The 23763-nt window shown below is 47.9% G+C and overlaps 1 protein-coding gene and 1 long non-coding RNA gene across 2 annotated transcripts; both read right to left on the reverse strand.

Annotated features, from left to right (window-relative positions):
* Positions 1 to 1724: 1724 nt before the first annotated feature.
* Positions 1725 to 7128, reverse strand: LOC120531622. Its single transcript, XR_005634127.1, has 3 exons — positions 6982 to 7128; positions 5230 to 5327; positions 1725 to 3183 (listed from the first exon to the last, which is right to left on the reverse strand). It is a non-coding gene; the product is annotated as an uncharacterized LOC120531622 (long non-coding RNA).
* An 11015-nt stretch (positions 7129 to 18143) lies between these two features.
* On the reverse strand, positions 18144 to 22580 carry ovca2 (OVCA2 serine hydrolase domain containing). The gene is made up of 2 exons (XM_039757213.1): positions 19596 to 22580; positions 18144 to 19383 (listed from the first exon to the last, which is right to left on the reverse strand). The coding sequence occupies exons 1-2, from the start codon at positions 19765 to 19767 to the stop codon at positions 18875 to 18877; spliced, it is 681 nt and encodes a 226-aa protein (XP_039613147.1). The 5' UTR covers positions 19768 to 22580; the 3' UTR covers positions 18144 to 18874.
* Positions 22581 to 23763: the final 1183 nt, after the last annotated feature.

Below are 23763 nucleotides of genomic sequence, written 5' to 3' on the forward strand. Positions count from 1 at the left end.
CCAAACCACATCTCTGGGTCTAAATTGAGAATTGCGATGGCCATCCTCAGACCTTGCAGTGTGATGAACAAAATCCAAATTCCTGAGTGACATCTATTGCATTTTTGGTCTTTGAACTCCAGAAATGAACTCTTATTCCCAAACCTTTACTTTTCAGACGATATGTCTACAAAGAGGTTTCTGCAAGACAGGTTCTCACCTTCCAAGGTTTAGCTTATTGTAGAAATGTCCCCAACCCCCTGGAGCTTGAATGACTGTCCCTGGCCATCAGGCCTAATGTCCTAGGCATGGGGAGAAGAGATAGTGTTTTTATTCGCATCAGTTTGATCACTTTGAGGACACCAAGGCTGAGTAAATTCCCTGAAATACTTGAATGGAATCTGTTTTTGGTGACTTTTTTTTCCTTTTCATTTTATAAAATCTCATTTAATTTTAAAATATATTTTTTGTTTGTAGAGATTTCCGGAGCTTGTATTAGTTTGTGCAGAGCTCAAGTAGCCTGCTCACAAAACTGCCACGGCTAGTGTCCTGTTTGATTGGACTTTCAGGTGGACTGCCCCTGTGAATGATTCATGTTGCAGTGAAAATGATAACCAAGTAACTTAGGTGGATGAATGGCTGTTGAAATGTCTGCAGAGGTCATCAAGAAGGTGTTTGTGAAGTGGTCCCTTAGTGACTTGTAGCCCCAAATCACCTGTCAGTTACCAGGATACACGTGGAGCCCGTGATGTCATCACAGTTATGCTGAGGTTCATTGACTCGTGTGATTTTTGTGGCTATAGCCTGGCATGAGAGAGCACTTCTGGCTAAAGACTAGGAACTCCCTTGGTGGTGGGGTATGTGGGACTGCTATATCAGACGTACACCTGCAGCTGGATGGACATGGTGGGGCTGGATTGGTGCACTGAGTCAGGACACAATATGCACAAATTGGAATTAAATTGGTGGGGAACATGACTGCTGCTACGTGAGCAGTGGTCATCTGCTACACTTATTGCTGGCCTAGCTGGTAATGTGCTGGAACCTAAAATACAAGGCAGTTAGTTTAGTCCCACCTCAAACTCCCTGTGTGACCCTGAGTAAGTCGGCTTACTTGCCAGTGGCGATGTGAAGAATGGTGCAATATGCATGTTAGTGTCTGGGGCTGGTGCTCACTTTACAAGGATATAAAGCCAGTAGGAGACAAACCCAAAAGAAGTGTCTGAATTATTTTCTTACTGGACCTAATTGATTCAGACAGACATACTGCTGTCTTTTGTCTTTTCTCCAGCTCTGTGGACTCTGCAGCATCACTCCTTTTGGATCTCCCCAGGAGGCCAAGCCATCACATTGTATGTTATTGGTGTTCTGATCCTTCTGGACTTTGCAGCCACCCTTCTCAAGTGACTTCCTTTTTGTCATTGTACTTGAATCTGGTCAGTTTTGTAGTGCTCAGGCCTCCCATATTTTCTATTTTGACTCTCCCAGTTCTGATTCTCCATTGGTGTGTAGAGGACTACGCCAGGTGCACAGAAGTTCTCATGCTTCTCCATTTTTTGCTCATGTTGGAAGGAGAGGGAGGCCTGGTCCGTACTGAACACTGTAGGACACGTCTGTGTGACCTTTGTACTTTCTAACTCCGGTAAATACCATTCATGTAGCTCTGCTCCCAGCAGTAAGCACTCTACAAGCTTTGAAGCAGTCAAGACAGATGGAAAGCTTTACACATCACCTCACACTCTTGCTTCAGTTGTGCCAAGGTTTATTGGTAGAACCATTTTATAGAAACAAACGACATTCACAACACACAAGTCCATCTACACATCGAGCAACCTTCTGACGGAGTCAATACCTTTTAAATATGAAGTTAAATACAGTGTGCGGTTCTAAAAAGCTGAGGACTCGGTACATGACCCTGTCCCTGTACAATCATGGCACGCTGCTCCATTTCTTAAATGTTTCATGTTTTTTATGTGGTTCTTTACCCTGTTGGATGACTAAAAATGGACTTGTTGGGAGCGTGTGTGAGCGAATGTATGAACAAGCTTGTTGTGTGTGTGTATGTGTGTGTGAATATGCCCTGGCATCCCAGTCACAGTTGGCTCCAGTGCACACAGTTACCCTTTAATTGATCAGAATGGTTCATAAAGTACATGGATGGAAATATTAATAGAACTGTTGCTCTGAAGCCATGAATGTTCAGGGTACCTCTGCCTGCAGGGCACAGTCTCTATTCTTAAAATCTATCTGTGTCACCTTCTCTCTAACGTGTTGAGTGGTATGCAGTATGGCACACTGGGTGGCTCTGTTGACTTGCTTCTCTTGGGGACCGAGTTGTAAGCCCAGGCTGTGTGCATTTTGCATGGTCTCCTGGTGTCCACACAGGTTGTCTACCTACATACCCCTGACATGCAGGATAACTTCATTAGTCAGTCTAATATGGCTGGTATGGGTGTGTGTGTGTGTGAGTGAGTCCCCAAGTGGACTGGCACACCATTCAGGTTTGGCCCCTCTCCTAGATAGATAAATGGGTTGAAAGACAGACTCAACAGGATCAGCGTTAGTGTGAAGTTCACAGCTGATGAGCCCTGCGTATAGACATGGCAATCCCAGCACATAAAGATCCATTCACCATCTTGTTTCCCCTCTTCCAGTGCTGTGATTTGTTTTCATACCTAAATTACAACAGCCAGCATTGTTACTGACCTCCTCCATGGCCCAATGGATTTTTTTTTTTTTACTTTGCCCCATGAATTGTCTTGTGGTGTTGGTACGTACTACCCAACAGGTTAGGATTTCTCCACCGGGGGTCCAGCACAGACCTATGCCACCATCAGACCTTTGGTATGCATGATACTGAGAGTTGATTTTTTAACGTGCATTCCAGTGGGTGAGGAGTCTTTGCCTCCCTCCATTTTGTTTGGCTGCAGAAGCGTAGCAGATGAGATGAGAAATGAGCTAAACTGAGTCACCCACATGTTCTACCCAACACTGGGAATGTCATCAGTAAATAATCAATTAGTAAAGTTAAGGCCGCTGTGGTTCTGAAGCGCTCTGTCAGTGGTGCCGATCTCTCCCGCCTCCCGGAACGGTAAGCGTTTACGTGCTGATTCCTGATGCGCCACAACACATAAACTCTTACTGTTCAAGGAGAGGAGGCCTGGTGTTCCATGCGGCTCCTCCGCTGCCTTGCAGATGTCAGTTCTGAAAACAGAAAAGACAGCCGATTAGTAGATCCATGGACTAAGCCTTTCTGGTCTAAGATAAGGGAATCTCAAGAACCTACAGAGAGTACCCAAGCAAGCTTAAATGCTTATCTTGCTGCCCATCTTAATTTTGTGGACGCCCCTTTTTCTCTTAAATTCACGCTGACCCTCTATGTGATTCATGTGTCGTCGTTGCTGCCCACAGAACATCCCACCACAAGCATCTCGCAGCCTGTGCATCTCTCCTTTCTTTGAAGCAGCTGCTCCACCAGATGGCAGGCCTGCATCACACTTCTTCAAATACCAGTTCCTCCACCCCCACAGCACGGCTTCCCTTCCTGGAATTGTCCGCCAGCAGGCCTGCATATCTAACACCAAAGCCCTTTCCAGAGCTGTCTCAGTAGTAATGCACAAGGAAAACTGGAAGAGGAGGGTTTGTGAGCTGGTGAGGACTCGGCCAAAACCACATGGAACTCATCCAGACCCTGATCCATCAACACAGCCGTGCAAACACTCTGCTTGTTTCCTTGGAAACCTCAGAAACTAAAGCCAAACCGCCAGATTCCACTGTCTGTCGCAGCTTTGTAAGTGAAGACAGTGCCGATGGCTTCTGAGTGCCAGCATTCAGAGACGCCCCTGTGTCAGAGCAGACCAATGCTGGGCACATCTGGGGGACAGGCAGACATCGCTCTCCATATGGTGCAGGTCCCAGAAGTATGCAGACCCACCACCAGGAATCCATCAGTCAGTACTCGGCCCCTGTGATCCTCACGTACAATAGTACAGAGAAAGCTGTAATGCCCCCTTGGCGATTAGGGACTCGATAGATCTGAACAGTGCTGAGCTCTTTAGAATCACAGAGGGCCATAGAAAGCCTTTAGTTCACACTGTGTCCCTGGTGTTAGTAGACGTCACCCTGTGTAGAGGGTGCAGAAATGTGGCTCCCCCAGTTTTTAAAGGCCCAGTGTTTTTATACTTTGTAGTAACGTGGTGCCACCTGGTGTATTGTCCGGACCAAATTTCCTTTGACCAGTGTTGTGTAGTGACCCCATAGCTCAGAGTGAACCCTGCTGGCATTTTAAACTGGATGGAGGCCTAGATGTTTTAATGTGCAGCGTCCTCTGTTTTGTGAACAGAAGACTAGGCTGATCTAAAGTGCTGTCAAAGCCTCAAATGAATTGTACTTAGAATTCCGGTGCTCATGGTAGACAAAGGACTAACTGCCACGAGCATTCTGAGCAAGAGTTCTTCTGCTGTACCAAATTTGAAAACACAAAGCTATGTTAATCCCCTGGCCTGTACAGATGATGCCTGCTTATAGTATGCGACACACTTCACCTTGTGCCCTGAGACCCAAATGAATCAAGCATACAGGACTGCAGTGCCTCCTGGTGGATGGAGACATAATTGAGTTGTGCATACAGCACTAGAGTGCCCCCTGGAGGACAGCACTCCCAGTACATTAAGAAAACATAAACTGCGGCGTCGTCCATTGTATGCAATGAAAATGCAAAGCTGCAGTGGCCCCTGCTGGAAAATGAGCGTCCAATAGTATCTATTAGTGTTCAGAGCTGCAGTGCCTCATGACATGCAGAGAGAACTGGAATGACCCCTCACTGCACACCCGCAGTCCATCTCAGTAAAGGCTGTCAGGGTCTCCCTTTGCTGCTTTGAGGCTTCTGTGTCCTGGGTGCAGAGGCAGCCCAGCTCTGTTACAGACATGACTTGACATTGCCAAGGGTGTGGGTTGGTGGGGGCTGCAGGCCAGACAGCTACGCCAGAGCGCTGGCACAAGATCCCCTGCCTCATTGAAATTCACAAAAACAGTTGTCGGCCTCTTGAGGATTACATTTTTCAGCGGCACACGCTCATGGATTCTGCTCACTTGGACCGATAACATTTTGTTTTGAGCAGTTGCGTATGTATATATGTGTGTGTGTGTGTGTATATATATATATATTATATATATATACACGCACACACACACACAAGTAGCAAGCAACTTGCACTGCGGCTTACAAAAGGAAAGCTTCTTTCTGCTTACCTGCTTCGAGGTGGGGGTTGGACTGGCGGCCATCCTTGTCGCACACTTGGCTCAGCAGAGCCCCGGAGTGCTTGTGCCCCAACAGTGCAGCCTCAGCCCTGTGTCGATAAAATGGAGGAGTGCTCTCAGTGAAAGTTTGACAGTGCACATGTGGGCTCAATTCTTACAAAATGCAGATGTTGCTGGAGGAAGGGGGGGGATCATCCATTCTCGTCAGAGCACAGGGTGTCCCATTAGACCATTTGGAAAAACAACTGATTGAAAAAGCACATCGAGCAGCGGCTCTGCCGCCTGGCAGTGAAACAAGAACACAGCGTCTGCAAAAACAGGAAGTGCGGACAGGAGCTTTAATCTCAGCTAATATGCACTGGAGAAGGACCCTGCTCCTTGGGCTCACCTCCCACACTCAGCGGGACCCTGCACCCCAGCACTTACCTGGGGGTTCGGGTGCACCCCAATAAAAAGCTAGTACACATCAGAACGTCCATACATTCTAACACTAACCTTCTGCCCACAGTCAGCAGTCCGCAACAAGTCCTGCACATACAGCAGGGGTCCTACACCTCAATTAAGCCCCCACATGGGACCTGACCACAATAACCTTAATCCTAAATGATCAACATTCTTTGTTCTCCTGCTCAGGTTCTCCAACACATGGCAGTGACCTGCCCTTCTCTCACACTCCTCCCTCGGGGGTGTTTGGATGTTTGCTTTGTAAAGCCCCTTGTCTCTTTATGAAGGATGCTATATCAATTAAAGATCAATTTGGCACATGGCTTTGGCTGCAGACAGGCCCAGAATTTGTACCCAAAGTGGGATTTCACTTCTGTAAAGACCCAAAAGATGGCACCCTGGAAAAAGGAGGCCGGAGTGCATTGTAGTAAACTATAGCTGGATGGCATGTCTGCCTTCCAAGGCCTGGCTTTTTCATGGACACCAGCACTGGGCCATCTGGTCTATCAGATTCCCGGTGTTCAGCCCAAGTAAATGTCCATTACATTCCAGTCAGAATCATTACAGATGGTTATCGACCAGCAGCTAGCCAGCACAGGAAGTCAAGACAATTGCCGATCATGGCCGGTGTGGTGAAGTTTAGGCACTTGATGGCCAATAAAACAGGCCTTTCCAGGTGGACTACTTCTGTGTAGTTGACCTGGAGCTCCAATTTGCTTACTTTCTAAAGGCCACTGGCCTAAACACAGTGAGTGGTCACAGGAGTGACTTTCGATTTGGTCAGGCCTTGGTCTTCTCCATGTTCATATGGCAGGGCAAGCGATAGTAGGAGGTCATTTTTACACATTTCTCCAATGGGAGCAGTGGCAGATGAAGGGACTCGCTTGGGGTCACCATGGACTATGGTTCGTTGCCCAAGTCCCTAGGCCTGGCTGACTCTATTAGCCCAGGGTGACCTAGTGGATAAAGTAGATCACACAAGGACACTCCAAAGTTGGACATGGGTTCACCAGACCTCTCTGTAGTCTGGTCAAGTCTTATCAAGCCAGAAGACTCCTTTGTATGTCCTCAAAGGTGGTCTGCTTACTTTTCAGAATCCATCCAGTCATGTGGATCACCATCTGTTGCTATGGAGACCTTTATGGAGCAGCTGTCCAATTCAGGTGGACATCACCACATATGACATTCAGCGAGAGGCTGTGAGAAAATGGTCCATATTTGTAATCTCAACGACCTGACATGCCATGGCCCTCACCCATGTAAGACGGGCAGAATTTAAGAATCACAAAGCCTACTGACCTGCCAATGTTGGGGGACACCAGTGGCTGCCAGTTGCTGTTGTCTGGGAGGTCTCTCGGTACTTGCTGTGGCTACAAACGTGGCCGCTGCTTCCCTCTCCCTTTTGGCAGACGGATACCTGAAGTTTACGTCCCTCCATCTCCTGGCTGTCCGTTTTTTTTTACGCCGAGACAGTCTATTTATACAGGCAAACAGAACTCCCAGGGCGAGGGAGGTTGGCCCCTGGCAGCACCCTCCTCCAATCCCACTGCCGACTGAGCAGCGTGAAAACAGCCAAGCAGGTTGCACAACGCCTGGAACTGTTGTGCAACAAAACTTTGAAAAAATATATAAAAATATACGCAGTGAATTCCTGAGCCTGGAGTCAGGGTTCCGATTTTCAAGTGAACAGGAAATTTCTGGAACTTATTATTTTTCAAAATGAAAACCATGTGTGACCATATCTGCCAGGAAGGCAGAGGACGAGTCTACAGCAGCGGCCCTAGGTCAAAGGAGCCCTTGGGACTTTAATAATGGGTGTCCCCTCAGTTGGTAGTGCCAAGCAACTTATGCCACCTCCGTCTGCGCCACGCTTGAGCTTTCTGGGCAGTTCCAGGCCTAATGGGTCCTTTCCGTATTGATAGCACCAAGCTGCTCACGTCTGACCAGTCTTGGGGCTGTGCCAGGCTTAACGTGTAGCGTTTCACACTCTCTGGGCTACACTTAGGTCCCCGTCTGTCAAGGACAATGCCAAGCTCAGTGTGTGTGCCGTTGCTCTCCTTTGTGGCTCTTACCTGCCCTTTCTTTCTAGACTATTCCAGGCAGATGAGCAGCTCTGGTTCATGTCTTTTGTCCTCCACACTTTTTCAGCTCTTTGGTGGCTTTTGTGTGCCATTTGTCTCATTGACAGTTCCCTGCCTAATTTTTCTTTTCAGATCAAGTGATGCCTCTTGTGCTCCATCTCTCATTGGGCAGTGCCAGGCCCAGCATCTGTTATTTCTCTCTCTCGTGAAAGTGCCATGGTTCTAATGTTTCGTATGTTTTATTGACACCATCAACTTGGTCTTTCTCATCTGATCATGCCATCTTTCACCAGGTAGTGCCAGGGCTAATGTCTGTTATTTCTCACTCTAGTGGTTAGTCCATATCCCTTGTGCCCTACCTGCCTCTAGGCAGTGGCAGTTCTCTGCTGCTTGTGTGTGCCCAGTCTGATAGGGCAACGCTTGGCTCTTTGCTCCTTCCACCTCTCCAGATCCCCTTTGTGTGTATTTCTTTTATGCCCCTTGACAATGCGTAGCCCTTCAGTACCCCTGCCATTTCCTTTGGCCTCTCTCTTTGCTGCACCTGCTCCTCATTATGACAACAATCTGGCCAATGGCGGGTGTGACTCAGGCTGCCTCCTCCACCCCTAAATGTTACTCTGCCATGACTCATAAAGCACAGCGCGCCTTTTTGTGGTTGTGGTCCTTACTGACGCTCACTATGACTGCTGGTCTGATGCCACCTGAGTCTCTGACTTTTTAAGGTCTGACATGGTCAGTGCAGCCAGATGCCAGTGGCCTCTCGACGCTCACAGCTCACTTGTTAGTGTAGGACTTGCTTTCCGAAGTATAAAGAGAGCCACTGGCTGGTCATTTCCCCGGGGACACACCCTGGACAGGATGCCAGTCCAGAGCCATACAATGGCACATGCTTGATTCAAGTTCACGAGTCAGCCCAATGCATGCATCTTTGGGCACAGGGAGAACATGCAGACTCCACAGAGAGTGGCCAGGTGACTGATACGTACGTGCCTATATCTGGTGGACTTCATAGACCACAAGGGCACCCTGCCATGATTAGGACACGGGCACAATCTGAAATACTGAAGCACTCCAACAGAGGCCAGCCGGGCCCTTCCTGGAGTTACTCATGTGGCCAATGACCAATAGTTTAAAGGGAGCATGAGATGGACCAACCTTTGGAAGGCCAGGCAAACTGAAGAACTGTGTCTCATTTGGGCCATAAAGATGAAGTCAAGCCTTCCACGAATAGGGGTCAACCCCAAGCGTCACATCCCCATGTCATGGATTTGAGCCACATACCCTTCCTGCATTTAAATAAGCCATGAGGGTCACCCACTAATGACCTTTATGATTGGGAGTCCATGAGGAAAACAGATGGACATTAGATGAAAAAGAATGATGGCATGGAGCAGCAGTAACGGTGAGCTTGAAAGTCAGCCTTCATCACAGACCTTGTGTTCTTAGGTGATGAGTCCTTCCATCCTTTTCTTTCTTTTTTGTCCTTTGTTTTAGGAAGTCCAATACAAGTGAACACAACCCAGTCAACCAAATGAAAAAACACAAAGCAAGTAGAGTAGAACATCCTGAAGACAACCCATGAAACTCGGTGCTCACTCCGCTGCCCCATCTTCATAAAGAATAAAAGAGCAAAACGCCTGACTGGCATGCTGACTTGACAATTACATTCATGAATTCCTGCCACATTCAGAAAAAGAAAATGTAACGTTCGTATAATTGAGAATGTAGAATCTAATCTGTGATAATGCAGAGCATTGACTTATAGAAGGTGGAAGACTGGGATTCTTCTCCGAGCGAGCATTGTGGTGATGGCCGTCACAACCAGCCTTTCATAGCTCCAAGATATCCCCTCTGGTGTTACTACAAGGAGTTAGGAGTGCATTTGAATCCAAGATATTTGCAAAGATGCTTCTTCTAAGCCAGTTATCCAGCACAGTCATAGGGCGCCAGAGCCCAACCATTGCAGCCTTAATGCAAGTGAGAGCTAAACCTGAACAAGGCACCACGCCATCACAGGGCACAGCCATGCAGAGAAAGGAGCCGAGTGCTCGCAACGAACACTCACCCAGATGCAGGAGAACATGAAGCAGGCTGTGCGGCAGCAGAGCTAAGTGCTGTGCCTCCTGACACTGCAAATTACTCCGAAACAGGTGTCACTTCTAGAATATGTGATCATCACTCCAAACGTCAGTATGTGAACAAAGCCGAGTTCCTGCCATCCTTTTTGTGGCCCTGGTCACATTGTAAACACATTGCCTGCCAGGGACATTATGTGATCAGGCCGGGTCTTCCCAAAGGTCCACATTGGACCTCGAGCTGTTCAGCACTGAACTGCAGTGAGTTGAATTCTTCATGCCTGCTGTCTTACATTTTTGAGACGCTGGCATCAGTCAGGGTAGGTGGGCCAGAGCCAATGCAGCAGGATGGGGTCCTCAGTCTCGGTTTTCATAAGTTTTCATGACTGTGCTACTATGTCAGCAGATGATTGGGGGGCTGCTGTGGTCCTGGTGTTTCTCATTTCAAGTTCAAGGACAAAGTGAATTTTATTATCCTTGAAGGGCAATTTCAGGTGGTTGTGTTTCTTACCGTCCAATAACGAAACACCCCCATCAAAATGCAGTACAGGTCTCTGCAAGGTGGGACTTCTGCGAGCAGCTCTGGGTTACCACCCTTGATCGTGTGTGGCAGTTTATAACACCGATGAGCTGACGTGGCAGCACAACGTGCACAGCAAACCAGGTATGGCCAACTTTGACATCGGCCTGCAGAGGTGTTCAAGGCAACCAGTGGGGTCCCCTTCACCCCCTTCTTTGTGGCTTACACTTCTTTACATGATATTTGGACCCTTTTGAGGTGGTTTTTCTGGACATTGTGTGCTCTCGAGATCTTCTTGGACATTCTGGCAGGCAGGTTTGTTGGCACTTGCTCAGCCTTAGACTTGGACTGGCATTATTAACAACAACTCGGGTGTGTGAGGAGCAGGCCGTCTGCAGAAGTGAGGAGTTTGTGAGGCCCTGTACTGTGCAGCCATGTCTGTGAGAGGGGTGAACTAAAAAAAAAATCAAATTCTGGGCAAAAGCCCAGGATTAGAAATACAGAAGATGAAGAGGGAGAGAGAAGGCCGACTGGAAAACAACGAGAACATCACAGGGATGAGAGCCCAAGCCTGACACATCGCACGAGCTAAAGCTGGAGGCTGTCCATCGCCGGAGGACAAGAACACAAAGTGAAAATCTGCAGAACAAGACGGAGGACAAGCAACCTGATAAAAAGGAAAAAAAAGCCAAGGTGGAAACTGAACAGAAAATTAATACAATATGAAGTCGGAAAAAATAAGAAAATACGCAGCAGTGCTGACAAGTAAGTTCAATATGGAGAAAAGAGACAATGAACTGGAAAGGAGAGCAGAGAATGAAGAGATGAGAAATATGATACCAGGCAGAGGAACATGAGGAAGGAAACCGAATGGCATGGAGGACTGAAGGATGGTAAACTCAAGAGAATCGGGAGATGACAAACGTGCCATCATCACAGGGGAGGAACGAGAGGGAGCAAATTTAATGGAGTGAAGAAGTGAGAGAAGGTACATGAGATACAGAGCAGAGGAACAAAAGGAAAACTTAGCGGGCCAGTTGCAGTGTGTAGGTGTGTGTCGTCTACTGGAGATGATCCTGTGCTTATCTGGTCGTATTTATAGCAATACAAACTTTCGGTGTTAATGCTAGCAGTGGATCAACACTAAGTGTTGTTGCAGTGGGCTTCTTGGAGTCGGAGAAGAAGAACAAAAGATGTGTGCCAACTTAGGACCACAGCATGAGCAGGTTTAACAGACTTAATCCAGCGGGTAATGCTGCAAAATGCATTCTGCCCACACCAGACTGATAGACACAAAAATGTACAAATATAGGTAATCAAAATATGGAAACCATATTTTATATTGATTTTCGGACTGAAGTAGGGCTTGGTACTGAATGAAATATATTTTAGTGTCGATGGATGGATTCTCTGCTCTTTACGTGGCTCCTCGAGGTGACTCGCTATCCTTTAAAGGACCACTTGCCTTTTGCGACTGTGCAGAGTTGCCATTTTTCTAGCCACTCCTACTGTTGATGATGTCATGCTAGCTCATTCTTTTGGTGACTCGTCATTGGCTGATGTGACTTGTCCAGCACCATTGCAATATTGAGCCCGTATTCTTCTATGAAGTTTGCAATGCGAGGAGGGATTCTTTCACGTATATTGTCCAGCCTCCGACTAGATATTTCATACGTTTTGTTAACTGATGGATTATTTTGGTTATTAGGAAAAACTGGGAGCATAATTAATGACAAGTATCATCCCTTCTGTATCGCCTACGTAATTGGGAAATGAGTAACCGCAAGATCAGATTAAGACCCCCACCTGCTCCAGGGTGTCAGACACATATATTTACACTCTGAACATCACCTATAAAAATAAGATGAGCCAGGGTGGTCTCCCTCAAGGATTTAAGCCAGCAGTCACTTCGTTCATCAGGTCGAGGGGTAGCAATGTAATGTAGCAGTAACTGCGTATGTGCGATGTGTGCAAAAGTGCAAAGTGCTGCAGGAACAGAAACGTGCCGGTGGTACTGAGCGAGAGCGAGACGTTACAAATGTAATGACTAGCTGCCACTTTTAGGTAGGAGTGAAATTTCTGGGGCCAAATCTACAGGTCAGTCGGTGACAGCAGACGAAATCAGAAGCCACTCCGACCCTCCAGTGTGCAGTTAAGGGTTTATTTTGGCAGGGATGACATCAACGTCCTAAAAATCCACCGCAGCTACAATCGTATAATAATATCGCCTAATGCTCAATACAGTAACACGCAAAATGCAAATAAATGTGAACTTGCGGCTGCCCCTAACAGTACAACATCATTACACTACAGCACTTGCATATTTATGCATTGAAGAAAGATAAAATAATATGTCTTGGCTTGGGTGACACCTCTGCACACGAAAGGCGATCTGATAGGTGGGTTTGGTTTGAATTTGGCACAACATCTGTGTTACTTTTTTTCCTGGCATATGCCAAGGCCACAGGGCATGCACCCCGGTCACCCCAATGGTAGATTCGGAGAGACAATTGTGCTTCAGATACAAGTCTACTAACATTTACCTTTTGTCGCCATTACAGTAGACCCTTGTGAAGTTGCAGTTCAGAGTTCGCAGCTTCAGTCGTTTGCAGATTTTTCCTTAGAAACTAACTGATAATTGTTAGTGGAAACTGCAAATATTCACCACAACTTTTTTATGTCATTTTTTGTGGGAATACTGTATTGTAGAGAGAACACAAAGCAACCATAAAGGAAAAGGCGGCTTGTGATGGTGAGTCAATCTGAGAGCGTTATTTATCTCTCCTTGGTGCTGATTGGCTGCTGCTGTGTGACGCATCTCTGGCAGATATAGCCCAGCATTCCCGTATCATAACAGTTTACCGCGTGTGTTTATCTCGAGTGTTCCGCTGAGCGTCCTCGTGTTTTTCGTTTTCTTCTTCTTAAAGCCCTAAGATGCCACCCAAACGCCCGGCACCTTCTAAGGCTTCTGGCAATGAACTGAAGCACCAGAAGAAGTTTAAAACACTCCAGGAGAAGGCTGAAATACTGGAGTTGCTTTCGGAACTAATAAGTTATGCCGCAGTAGCCATCCGAGGAGCTGTAAATCCTCTGCTTTGCTAATTCATCATCATCATCATCAATCAAGTATTATTCATTATTGGTGAGTACCCGTACATTTTACTGTATTTTTATCAAATTATTATGCATTTACCCTTCTTATACCAAAGAAAACGCTCTTGCATGAATTACAGTACATATAGCGGTAACGTCGGTATTTTACATTCGAGCACTGCAGGAGACATAACAGTACAGTACAGTATACGGGTTTACCTTTACATTATTTTTTAGGTAATGTATTAAGCTAAGTTTGAAATGAAATTAAAGTGTTTGGTGGCATATTTAGGGTTTAAACTATAAAAATAAGGCATTTTTTTCGTGGTTTTTCACAATTCGCGGGTACTCTAGGAACGTAACCCTCGTGAATTTCGGTGGTCGCCAATACCTTCTGTATACTTTCCATAGATTTCATGGCCTTTTCTTGCTCTCCCAGTGAATAACACAATAGCAACCATGACACTCATTTCAATCTAACTGAGCTTTACGACTGCAGTTATATTTTTATTAAGTTTACTTGAGGAGGTACTTTTTCCCTGGAATGTGTAGTGGCACATCCTGAACTGAGAGAGAGCGGAGTGTCGACGCGTCGCCATTAACAGGCAATCAGACGGCTAGCCGAGCAACTTGGAGAGAAACACGAAACAAAACAAAATAAGACAAGAGTCGCTGTGCTGTTTAGTTAAACTGCCGAGGAGCTCTCAGTGCCACACTGCGTGGTCAGGTCTTGGTCCGCTACTCTCTCAGGTACACGCCATCTGACCCAGAGACTCAGGAAAAGACAAACAAGATACACACGAGAGTGAGAGAACAAAATGTAGGAGGTGACAAAAGTAAACACACAGGAGAGGAAGACTTAGAGACTCAGGAGAAGAAGAACAAATGGCAATCCAGTGCAGAACCCACAGACGACACGACACTCTCAGTGCAGAGCTGACGAACAAGAGGAAGCATGGAAGATGACGAAGAAGAAACAAACTGACTGGAATAAAGAAGCGAGAGATGACAGACATCAAACAGAGCAGAGGAACATTAAGACGACTCGGGAGAAGACAAACACGATCCACAAAAGAGGAGCAAAGCCAAATAAACTTCACTGGAGTGGAGACGTTGAAATGGTGGACTCAGTACAAAGCACACAAACAAGAGATAAACTTTGACACGGGAGAGAGACGGTGACCCCAATACAGGGCAGAGATGCAGGGGAAAAAGTGGCACAGAACTGAGAGGTCATCAGCTCCATAAAAGTGTGGAATCCAAAGACAGGAGGAAACTGAGAGGCTCAACTGAAAATCAAAGGGAAAGGAGGAGATGGCTGTTGGCAAATTCAGAAAACGAGAGTGCCCTTGAACCCCTGCTGTAATGCTCTCTACACGGTGCAGGAGGAGGTTTGCAGAATGTGTCTGTAGTCATGTGACACGTCTAAATGGCGAGGCCGTGCTGGCAGCGTTTACTGGAAAGGCGTTGGTCGAGCTGATTCACCCTGTGAGGAAAATGTGAGCGAGCAGCGATGTGCCTGGAGAAGAGCCACCCAAACACAAAGTCCCTGGCAGACAAAGTGTCGGTGGCCGCTCGCTCACAGGCCATCACTAACTGCTCTCTAGCTTTGTCCCCCAATCCCACCCTCTGGCTCTTTATTAGCACGGCCATACCACCTTCTCCAATTCAGGGGGTGGACACGAGCTGGCTTAAGGAGACAAGGCTGGTCACTCAAACGTCCATACTGACGTATCAATCTGCTGGGAAGAAGTGAAGGGTGACAGAGCAGGAGCAACCGTGTGAAATAAAAAGAGAAAAATCAAAAACGCTGAGAAGAACACCAAAGAGGCCAGAAAGACCAACTGAAAAAATAACAACATGGAGCAGAGGTGGGCCTGAAATGCTTATGGAGCTGGCCGGCATGATCACAGCACTCGTCCCGCGTCACTGGTTTGCACCCTCAGAACCGCCAGCTGAAAAGGAAGTGGCGACTCATTGACAAAAACTGAGGAGAGGAAATGAGCAGGATTCAAAACAATTTGAGGATAAATAAAAGACAAGGGGGGACGGGGGGGACGGGGAGCACACATTCTCCAAACATCTGGAAGCACTCAGGCCTGGATTAAACAGGAGAGCCTCCTGAGCTGGCCAGTGCCGACACCAAACCAATGCTGGCAGCCCGTCTGCGCTCCAGCAGTAGCCAACTCTGTGAGCTAGTGCGACACCCAAGGACAGATGCCAGCCTGGCACACAGACATTAACGGTCAGCAAGCTGACCAGGCCATCATCTTGATAATACTGTGAGGGGAGGGGAACACAGAGCAGCAGCATAATCACTGAAGCTTTATTCATAACATGTAAAGGTTCAAGTGAAAGGGTTAAAAAGCTGACCAGTGTGGCCCGTGACGTAGTTATGTCACCTCACTACAACCAACAGGCACAGCTGGACAGGCCTGGTCAGTGTTTGGAAACGGAGGAGTGTGAAGGCTGGCATGGCGGTGGGTACTACTGCCTCATGGCTCAAGAATCGGAGGTCCACGTGCAAATTCCTTCCACATCTCAAAAACACGCATGAGTGTGCCCGGTGATGGACTGGCACTGCCATGAGCCTTAGCTTGCATAATGGAGGACTGGATTGTGAAGGGCACTACACAGCCTGTGCCTCCCGTGACCCAAGACTGCCAAGGCCTTGATAAGCCAATAAATGGATCAATAATGGCACTTGCTGGAAAGGTTCGTGGGCACAAATCTGTATTTTATATAGTGCCTTTCCTACTGGCCCAAAGTGTGACTTTTTCAGCTTTCCACACTTCGGGTTCTAGAAGATTTAGAATGAGAAAGAGAGCTGAACTGGGCACATTATGGGCTACAGTCCTCGGTGTTAACAAGTGCCCACACCCTGGGAGTTGGTCACAGTGACAGGACACATCAGCTGAATGGCGTCTGTGTGAGCTCTGCATGTTCTCTCTGTGCACATGCAGGTTTATTCCATGTTTCATTGGGGATTTCCTCTCACATCCCGAGATGTTTGTCATGCCAACTGGTCTTCTTGGGGGAGGCACCAGCACCAATGCCACAGATCCCTAAAATATCTTTTCATGCAGTTTGTGTCTAATTTTGTACATATATATCACCTACCCCCCCCCCATTTTGAAAGAGTGCTGAAACTCAAGGTAGAGCAGCCCCTGGCCCTCAGCCAGAGTGCCAAAACACCACTGAGGACCTCCTGCCCAGTTTTTCTCTTCATCATCACTGCAGAACACGCTCGGCTAAGCAGTTATGAAAATTTGTCAAACACATCGTGAGGAAGAACACAAGCTGACAAGGGAGCTAAGACCCTCGATCCCATCAAGTCCAAGAAACGCCACTGGGGCCACCTGGATTAAGTGGCTCTGAGAATGTGCTTAAAATGGAGGTTTATGCCACGGCCCACGTGTGGTGCAGGAAGACGAGCTACAAGGTGGGACATAACAGAAAGCTCACCTTGAGACCGCTCTGCCTGCAGACCCCCGGGATTCAGGAGCGCCGCGGAACTCCACCGCTCATCTTACGTGCGGGGCCGGGGGAGGTCAGGTGACCAAAACTCCCGAGACGGCCGTGTCAGAGAGAAGAGCAGGACTGGGGAGGGGGTGCCACCTAGTGGACAGCCGGCGAAATGGCCTGCGCTCGAGAAAGAAAAAGAACAAAGTCTGGTGTCTTGTGTTCTTGGGGCGCTGCATACATTTACATCTGATTCGCTTGTCGTTGAGGATGACAGCGTGACGTTTCGACGCTGTGCCACTTGACTGCAGCTTTGTGGCATTCTGTGGAGCTTCATAATATGGAGCAGAAGCTGGTCAAGGGCACAAGACTAACAAGCTCGACTGTAGACATCGGCGTCACATGGAGACGATGACCGAAATGGATTGTGCTCGAAGGACTTAAACGCACCGCTGCCATATGCAAATTAACGGGCTGAGTTGCTCTTCACTTTCACAGAATTGAGATGTAACTTTGGGGTGAAAAGCGCCATTTAAATTGCCCGATTTTCATAAGCAAAACGAATCAACTGCAGAAACGCAAGGGCTCCCCACACGAATATTTTATATGAAATAATAGACATCAACTAAAAAACGTACCGTGATCTGTTGTGCAGGCAGCGCTGTGAGGGCGTCTTGTTAGGAACGGACAAGGGGGGCACACGGCGGAGAAGTTCAGGGGGTCAATCAGGAGGATGCCACTAGCATCGGGATTGTAGCTGTGATAAGGGTGAAGGCCACATGTCTAAATATAGAGAGAGCAATGCTAGAAAAGTTAAAAAAACGGTAAAGTAGACAAAGAGTCCACACCTCCTGTACTTTTGCACACTCAATCGTAAAACCTTCGGAATGTCACGTTGGTCACCTGAATGGTGCAGATGTTCTTATTGATTTTATCAATGTCATGTCACACATTTATGGTATGAATTTGGTCAGTGCTCTGGGGCCCCATCACAGAACATCAAACTCAATTCCAAAGGGAGTGTGTCCAGTGCCCACCCAGCCGACGACTTTTGAGGACCCCATTCTGGTCGCCGACTGGACTTGTCTGAGGAGGTGGGCAGTAACTCCACATAGGAATGTGAAGCAGAGGCATGCCGAGAACTCGAGTCCACAGCTCCACCTTCTGACCAGCCATGTGGGCTCATGACACTCAGATGCTGGCCCAAGAGCAGAAGGGACCTCAAATGCCTTTCATGCATAGGGTCTGCACCTGGGGTCTGCAGGTCCAACCAAGCAGAAATTCACCCCGAAAAAGTTGGCTCAAGTTTGGGGATGAAGCTCTCACATCTTGTGACATCATAGGGGATTTATGTGTCTCGGAAATAGAAATGGAAGGCTTACAACACTCGATTACACTTGAAGGCACAGAGACACTCCCAGCTGGCATGGACTCATGGGACAGATGGTGGTGGCAAATTCAAGAGGAGCTGCAACACATCAGGTCTTTGCCTTGCACATGGAGTGTCTAATGTGGGACACAGGGGGGCCACTTGTTAAGATGAAGTTGATATGAACCTGCTGTCTAGTTTTATGGACAAAGATCACACATGACATTTCGGCGGTGGTAAGCGATGGCACAGGGGCATTGCTTAATAAAAAATAAACAATAACATCCACATATTTATTTACACATCCATTTTCTGAACAGCTTCTCCAGTTCAGGTTCCCAGGGAGCTGGTGGGGACTGTGGATGGGATGCCAGTCCAGCACAGGGTACACAGGCACACACTGAGCCAGTTTACCAAACAACATTCAGTGACACTGAATTGTAAAGATGGCGGGCACCTTTCACTCCTCATAACAAAAAACGCTCTACAAGAGTTAATTTTCATTACACCCAGATATTTCCTGCTTCGCCACCTCTCTTGTTGGTCTGCCAGTCTCAGGGCCCACCCCACCTCATGAAGGTCTTTCAGAATATCATTTTCGGATGAATCGTTCAAGAAACTGGCAGTAGCTTTGCTTCTGTGCCCCAGTGGCTGGCACATAGTGGCCCCCAGCGTGGGTGAAGACCACAGCCTCCTGGAAGGCTGGCAGCAGTTTTCGACTCATGGCCTCGGGGATGACTTTGTCTGTCTCCCCAAACACGTGAAGCGTGGGCAGGTGGATGGGCAATGCATAGAAGCGGGCATGCTGCTCACACAAGCTGGCAAAACCGGCGATGAGAATGGCGAATCTGAAGCCAGGCTGGAACCGGGGGTCAGCGCTCTGCTCCTGCAGCCCGACGAGCATGGCCACCAGGGCCGCCCCCTGACTGAAGCCCAGGATCCCGTCGAATGGTCCCTGCTCCTGCATGGCTCGTGACACGACTTCCAGACTCTCCTCCAAGCCCTGGGCGGACTGGCACACTTCTTCAGCATGAAAGCTCTGCTCCTGGGCATTGGAGAACCACCAGCCTCGGGAGTCCTCATCCAGCCCTTCTGGTTGCCCTGTCAGGGAACAGATGAACACTGTGTTACTTCAGCGGTGTCCCTGTGTGGTCGCCGTTTAGTCCTTTACTACTGTTTATGATTGCTTACATTTTTTTTGTTTGTTATGGTTTCCTAAACTTTTCACTTGACCCCACCAGACTGAAACAAAATTGAGGTGCCCCGCTTGTGTTAGTCTCCTCGTCCGTGTCCGCACCCGCACTCACACTCACCTGCTTGCCCAGGAGGGGGGTGCCTGACCCGCAGAGGGCCGCTAATATACGTGAGCTCCGCGTGTTTCTTAAGGATCTTCCGCAGGGCGCCCGTCCGCTCTCGAAAGATCTCGGCACTCTGCCGGTATCCGTGGAGACACAGAATGCGGAGTGGCGCGGACCTGTCAGCCATGTCGCCGTCTGTCGCACTCCTCCGGCTGCGCCGCTCACACCACCCCTGCTCACCTCACCAGTTCCTGAATCTTACTCGGGTAGCCGGCGGCCACTTCCGCTCGTACCTGATGGGTGTTGCGGGCAGACAAGCCCGACCGGAAACTCGCCTGCCGATCAAGAATTCCGTTCTGGCTCCTTACGGTCTCAGAGGCCACTCGGGAGTCTTCGTGCCGTAGCTGGTTTTGTAATCGCTTACCGTCGCATATACCCGACTACACGATATACGTTGTAAGAGCGGGTGCAGGGAGTCCGCTATTCTGCTTATCAGGATTCGGCGTCGGTTCTTCTTGGCTTGCCGGCAGATCGAGTCCTCGATGTGTGGAAAGGCACACAGTGGTGGTCACCCAAATTTGTGCCAATTGTATTTTATTTCTTTTATAAAACACCGGTGAAGATTCAGCACTGAGCTACCCAAGAACACTTCATCCCCCTCCCCCAATTGTTCCTCCCTTAAATAATCAAACTTTGTTAAAACTTCCAGACATGAACTCCTGCTTACACATTCTAAAACGACAGTGCATTTATTCACTCATTTTCTCATTCTGTTCCCTTTAATATTTGGCCATGACATGTCACTTAGGGCAAATTGATGGTATATCACCCAACACTTCTGACAGTTTTAATCTAAGAAGGTCGGAGAAAATCACACAAATATAACTGTCACAGTTTTAGATCGTCGGGGTCAGCATTTGTCAGCCCTGGACAGGTGCCAGTCCACCACAAGTCTCACTCATTCACAGGGGAAAATCGGCAGTTATTGTGATGCATGTGCCTTTCAGTTCAAACTCTGCTCTGTCCGTCAGGGCGACTCATCAACAGGATTCATCAGATCCGTGACAATCTTTCCTTTTTGCCGTTTGTGCTTCTTCACTGTCAGCTTTTCCATGCTGTTGGTGCCGAGCTGTGTGTGTTCTTGTCGGACTGATTGTGGCCCACCATCCTCAGCCTGCTTCTGAGTGACACACCGCCTTCTACACCCGCTGCACTGCTGTGAGGGACGGGTTTCCATTCAGCAGGTCTGCCATCTTCAATGCCTCCTAAAGCCGTTTTGTTTCTGAACTGGGCACACACAATCGGTTGGTGCCAGTCTACCTGCTTTAAACAGAGTGGCCTGTTTTTATGGTGTGGGCAGCTGGCCTACAATATTGGCCACCTGATGTCTGGTCGCACCAGATAATCCAGCCAGGAAAATAATTGCACCTTATAATAAAAGAAACGATCAGCGCTCTGAAGGAAATCCTACAAGTGCTGCTGAAATCACCCATGGCCTCCATAGATGTATGGCACAAAACATCACAGCTCAAATATGAACACCTCACATGGGCACCCATCACAATAGTAGAGTTATGGTACAAAGTGTGGGGACAGGAACAAGCTGCATGGCACGTCACTTCAGGGGTGGACTGGATGGTGTGACCAGCGACCGCAGGCCCAGGGTAGGGACAGGTCTCGTACAAACAGAGAGCAACAGACCTCTAGATTGGCACCTAATCCAAGGAGCCAGCATGGCAGCTCATGTGAGTTCGACAGCGGCCAAGCCAACCCCAGACTGGCATCTGATCAAACGGGCAGAGGTCACAGCTCAGACTTCAGAAATAGGCCGGGAGGTCACTCCACTTACTGTCATCGGTCCTCATCGCCGGGACTGAGCTGTCTGGATATTTGGGCTGACATTGCATCAAACTGGCCACCTCATGGATGAAAAACTAGTGCCAGCCACATTAAGCTGAAATGTGAAAGTAAAAAATGCACAGATCAAGTAAACACTAAAGGGGCATCCTGCCTTTTGGCCTCAATTTACAATCTCAATGTCATTACAATCCTTACAGAAGATGAGAAAAACCTTCTAATATTGTGTGGCTGTCAGCCATTTGTATGTGTTGATGTCATTGGTCAAATTAAAGTTAACAGAAAGGTCTGTGCCTTGGACTGCTGGCCACCCTCTCTGTCCACGTGTCACGACAGCCACTGCATACCCTGATGCCCCCTCTCTTTGTCAAGTGCCAGTCCTGCTCGGTTTATGAGGCAGGCAAAGCTCCAGACCACCGATCAAAGTTCATCTTGTGAATTTAACCCAACTAATGGGTTTAGCTACCCGGTCAGCTCACTGAGAGCCACTTGGGAGGAAATCTGAGGCACAGCTGAGCGACACCTGGAAATGTAGAAAAAGAAGAGGCAAAGGTGGCGCCCCATGGCTATCGGCAGCTCCCCGCCACTGAGAAGCTTACCTTGTGTCTGATGGTTTGAAATGCGATGGCGTACAAACAGGAAAAAATTGTGATCATCATCATCATCAAAAACGAGTCAAAAAGTGAAGACCCCCAGAGAAACACTCCTTAAAAAGTGCAGGCGGCAGTGGCACACATGTATCAGACTGACAGCCATTCCTGTAGCGGGTCACAATTTAATCTGAAATGTGCCGGGGGTTCATTTTCACACACTGTAATGTTGACCACATGAACCTAAAAAAAAATAACCGTACTGGAGGAGGGGAAGGTGAACAAACCGACCTGTGGGGGTCCTGGTGGGCTCAGCACATCTGCCTCTCCTGCCCTGCGTCACCCCCTGCTGAGGCCACTGGTCTGGGGTCCCCTGGGCTCTTCCCATTGTGTCACTTTGTATGGTGGACTCTTACGATTGCTTGGAGTTTTGTTAATTTTTCTTGGCCTTTATACATTTTTTTGAGTCCTTGCATTTTTCTTTTTAAAATTGAATCTTTTCTGAATTCCATTTCGCTTTCACTTTGAGTGTACATTTTGTTTTGGGACTTGTCATTATCCATCCATTTACTGTCCAACCCACTATATCCTAACTACAAGGTCACGGGGGTCTGCTGGAACCAATCCCAGCCAACACAGAGTGCAAGGCAGGAAACAAACCCGGGCAGGGCGCCAGCCCACCGCAGGGCACACCCACACCAAGCACACACTAGTGACAATTTAGAATCGCCAATGCACCTAACCTGCATGTCTGTGGGAGGAAACCCACGCAGCCACAGGGAGAACATGCACACTCGGGTCTCCTAACTGTGAGGAAGCAGCGCTCCCCACTGCCCCACCATGCCGCCCACTTGTCATTATGTTTTCTTATTAACCCTGATGCCATCTTGTCTTTAGTGGTTGCCATCAATTTCCACTCGTCATGATCTGACGGCTGCTTTGAACTTTTTAGTTTCTCCTTGGCATCTAAAAATAAATGGAACTTCGTTATGAAGGATTTAGAGACACATTTCTAATGGTGTTACAAAGTAAATACGCTTTCCTGCATCATCTCCCTCATGGGCACTGCTATGCTGGGCACCCACAGTTAGCGATGCGTTCACAGGTCGTCTATTAGCGCTGTAGGCCGAGCATTCAAGAGGACTCTTTTCTGACCCTCGCGCCTCAGGCTCACGTTTAGAGCTCTAGCTTTGGTTACTTTCCCTCTTTTTGGTTTTTGACGTTCATATCCTAAGCTGTGTTTACTAAATCTTTGCCTTTCTGCTTCTGACCCTGGGTGGTCATTTATTAGGACCCTTCTTCTGGTTCCATCTCTTTTCAAAATGGCTGCTGTTCTCTGTTGTCAAGAAGTAACCATCTGCTGTTAAGGCTGTGGCTCTGCGTCACATCGCATGGCGTGGCATCCCCAGGGTGTTGGCACATTCAGTAAGGCAGTGGCGCCACTGATGCCCATGTCTGTGGATGCCTTCTTAGGGTCTCTTGCTAGTACTTTTCTCTTTGGTAATTTGACTTTGAGAATTCTTTCTTACCTTCAGCTTTAGTCTGCTGACCCTTCTAGTTCCTGTCTTCTTCAATCTTCTGATTTTGATTTTATCTTCTGCTCTCTTTTTCTTTGCCCTCTCTGGTGGAACACTCGTACATTTATGTGCAGTCTGAACAGATGCTTCAAAACGAGACAAACTCGAACATTTCACTGATTCACACAACAGAGGCACTAAAGAGTAATTCAAAGTTAA

This window comes from Polypterus senegalus, chromosome 6 (genome assembly GCF_016835505.1).
Source record: "Polypterus senegalus isolate Bchr_013 chromosome 6, ASM1683550v1, whole genome shotgun sequence".
Taxonomy (NCBI): Eukaryota; Metazoa; Chordata; class Cladistia; order Polypteriformes; family Polypteridae; genus Polypterus; species Polypterus senegalus.

Coding starts and splice junctions, on each gene's coding strand:
- ovca2 (XM_039757213.1), bottom strand. CDS start 19,767: ATGGCTGACAGGTCCGCGCCACTCCGCATTCTGTGTCTCCACGGATAC. Junction 19,384..19,595: donor CCCCCCTCCTGGGCAAGCAG/GTGAGTGTGAGT, acceptor GTTCCCTGACAG/GGCAACCAGAAGGGCTGGAT.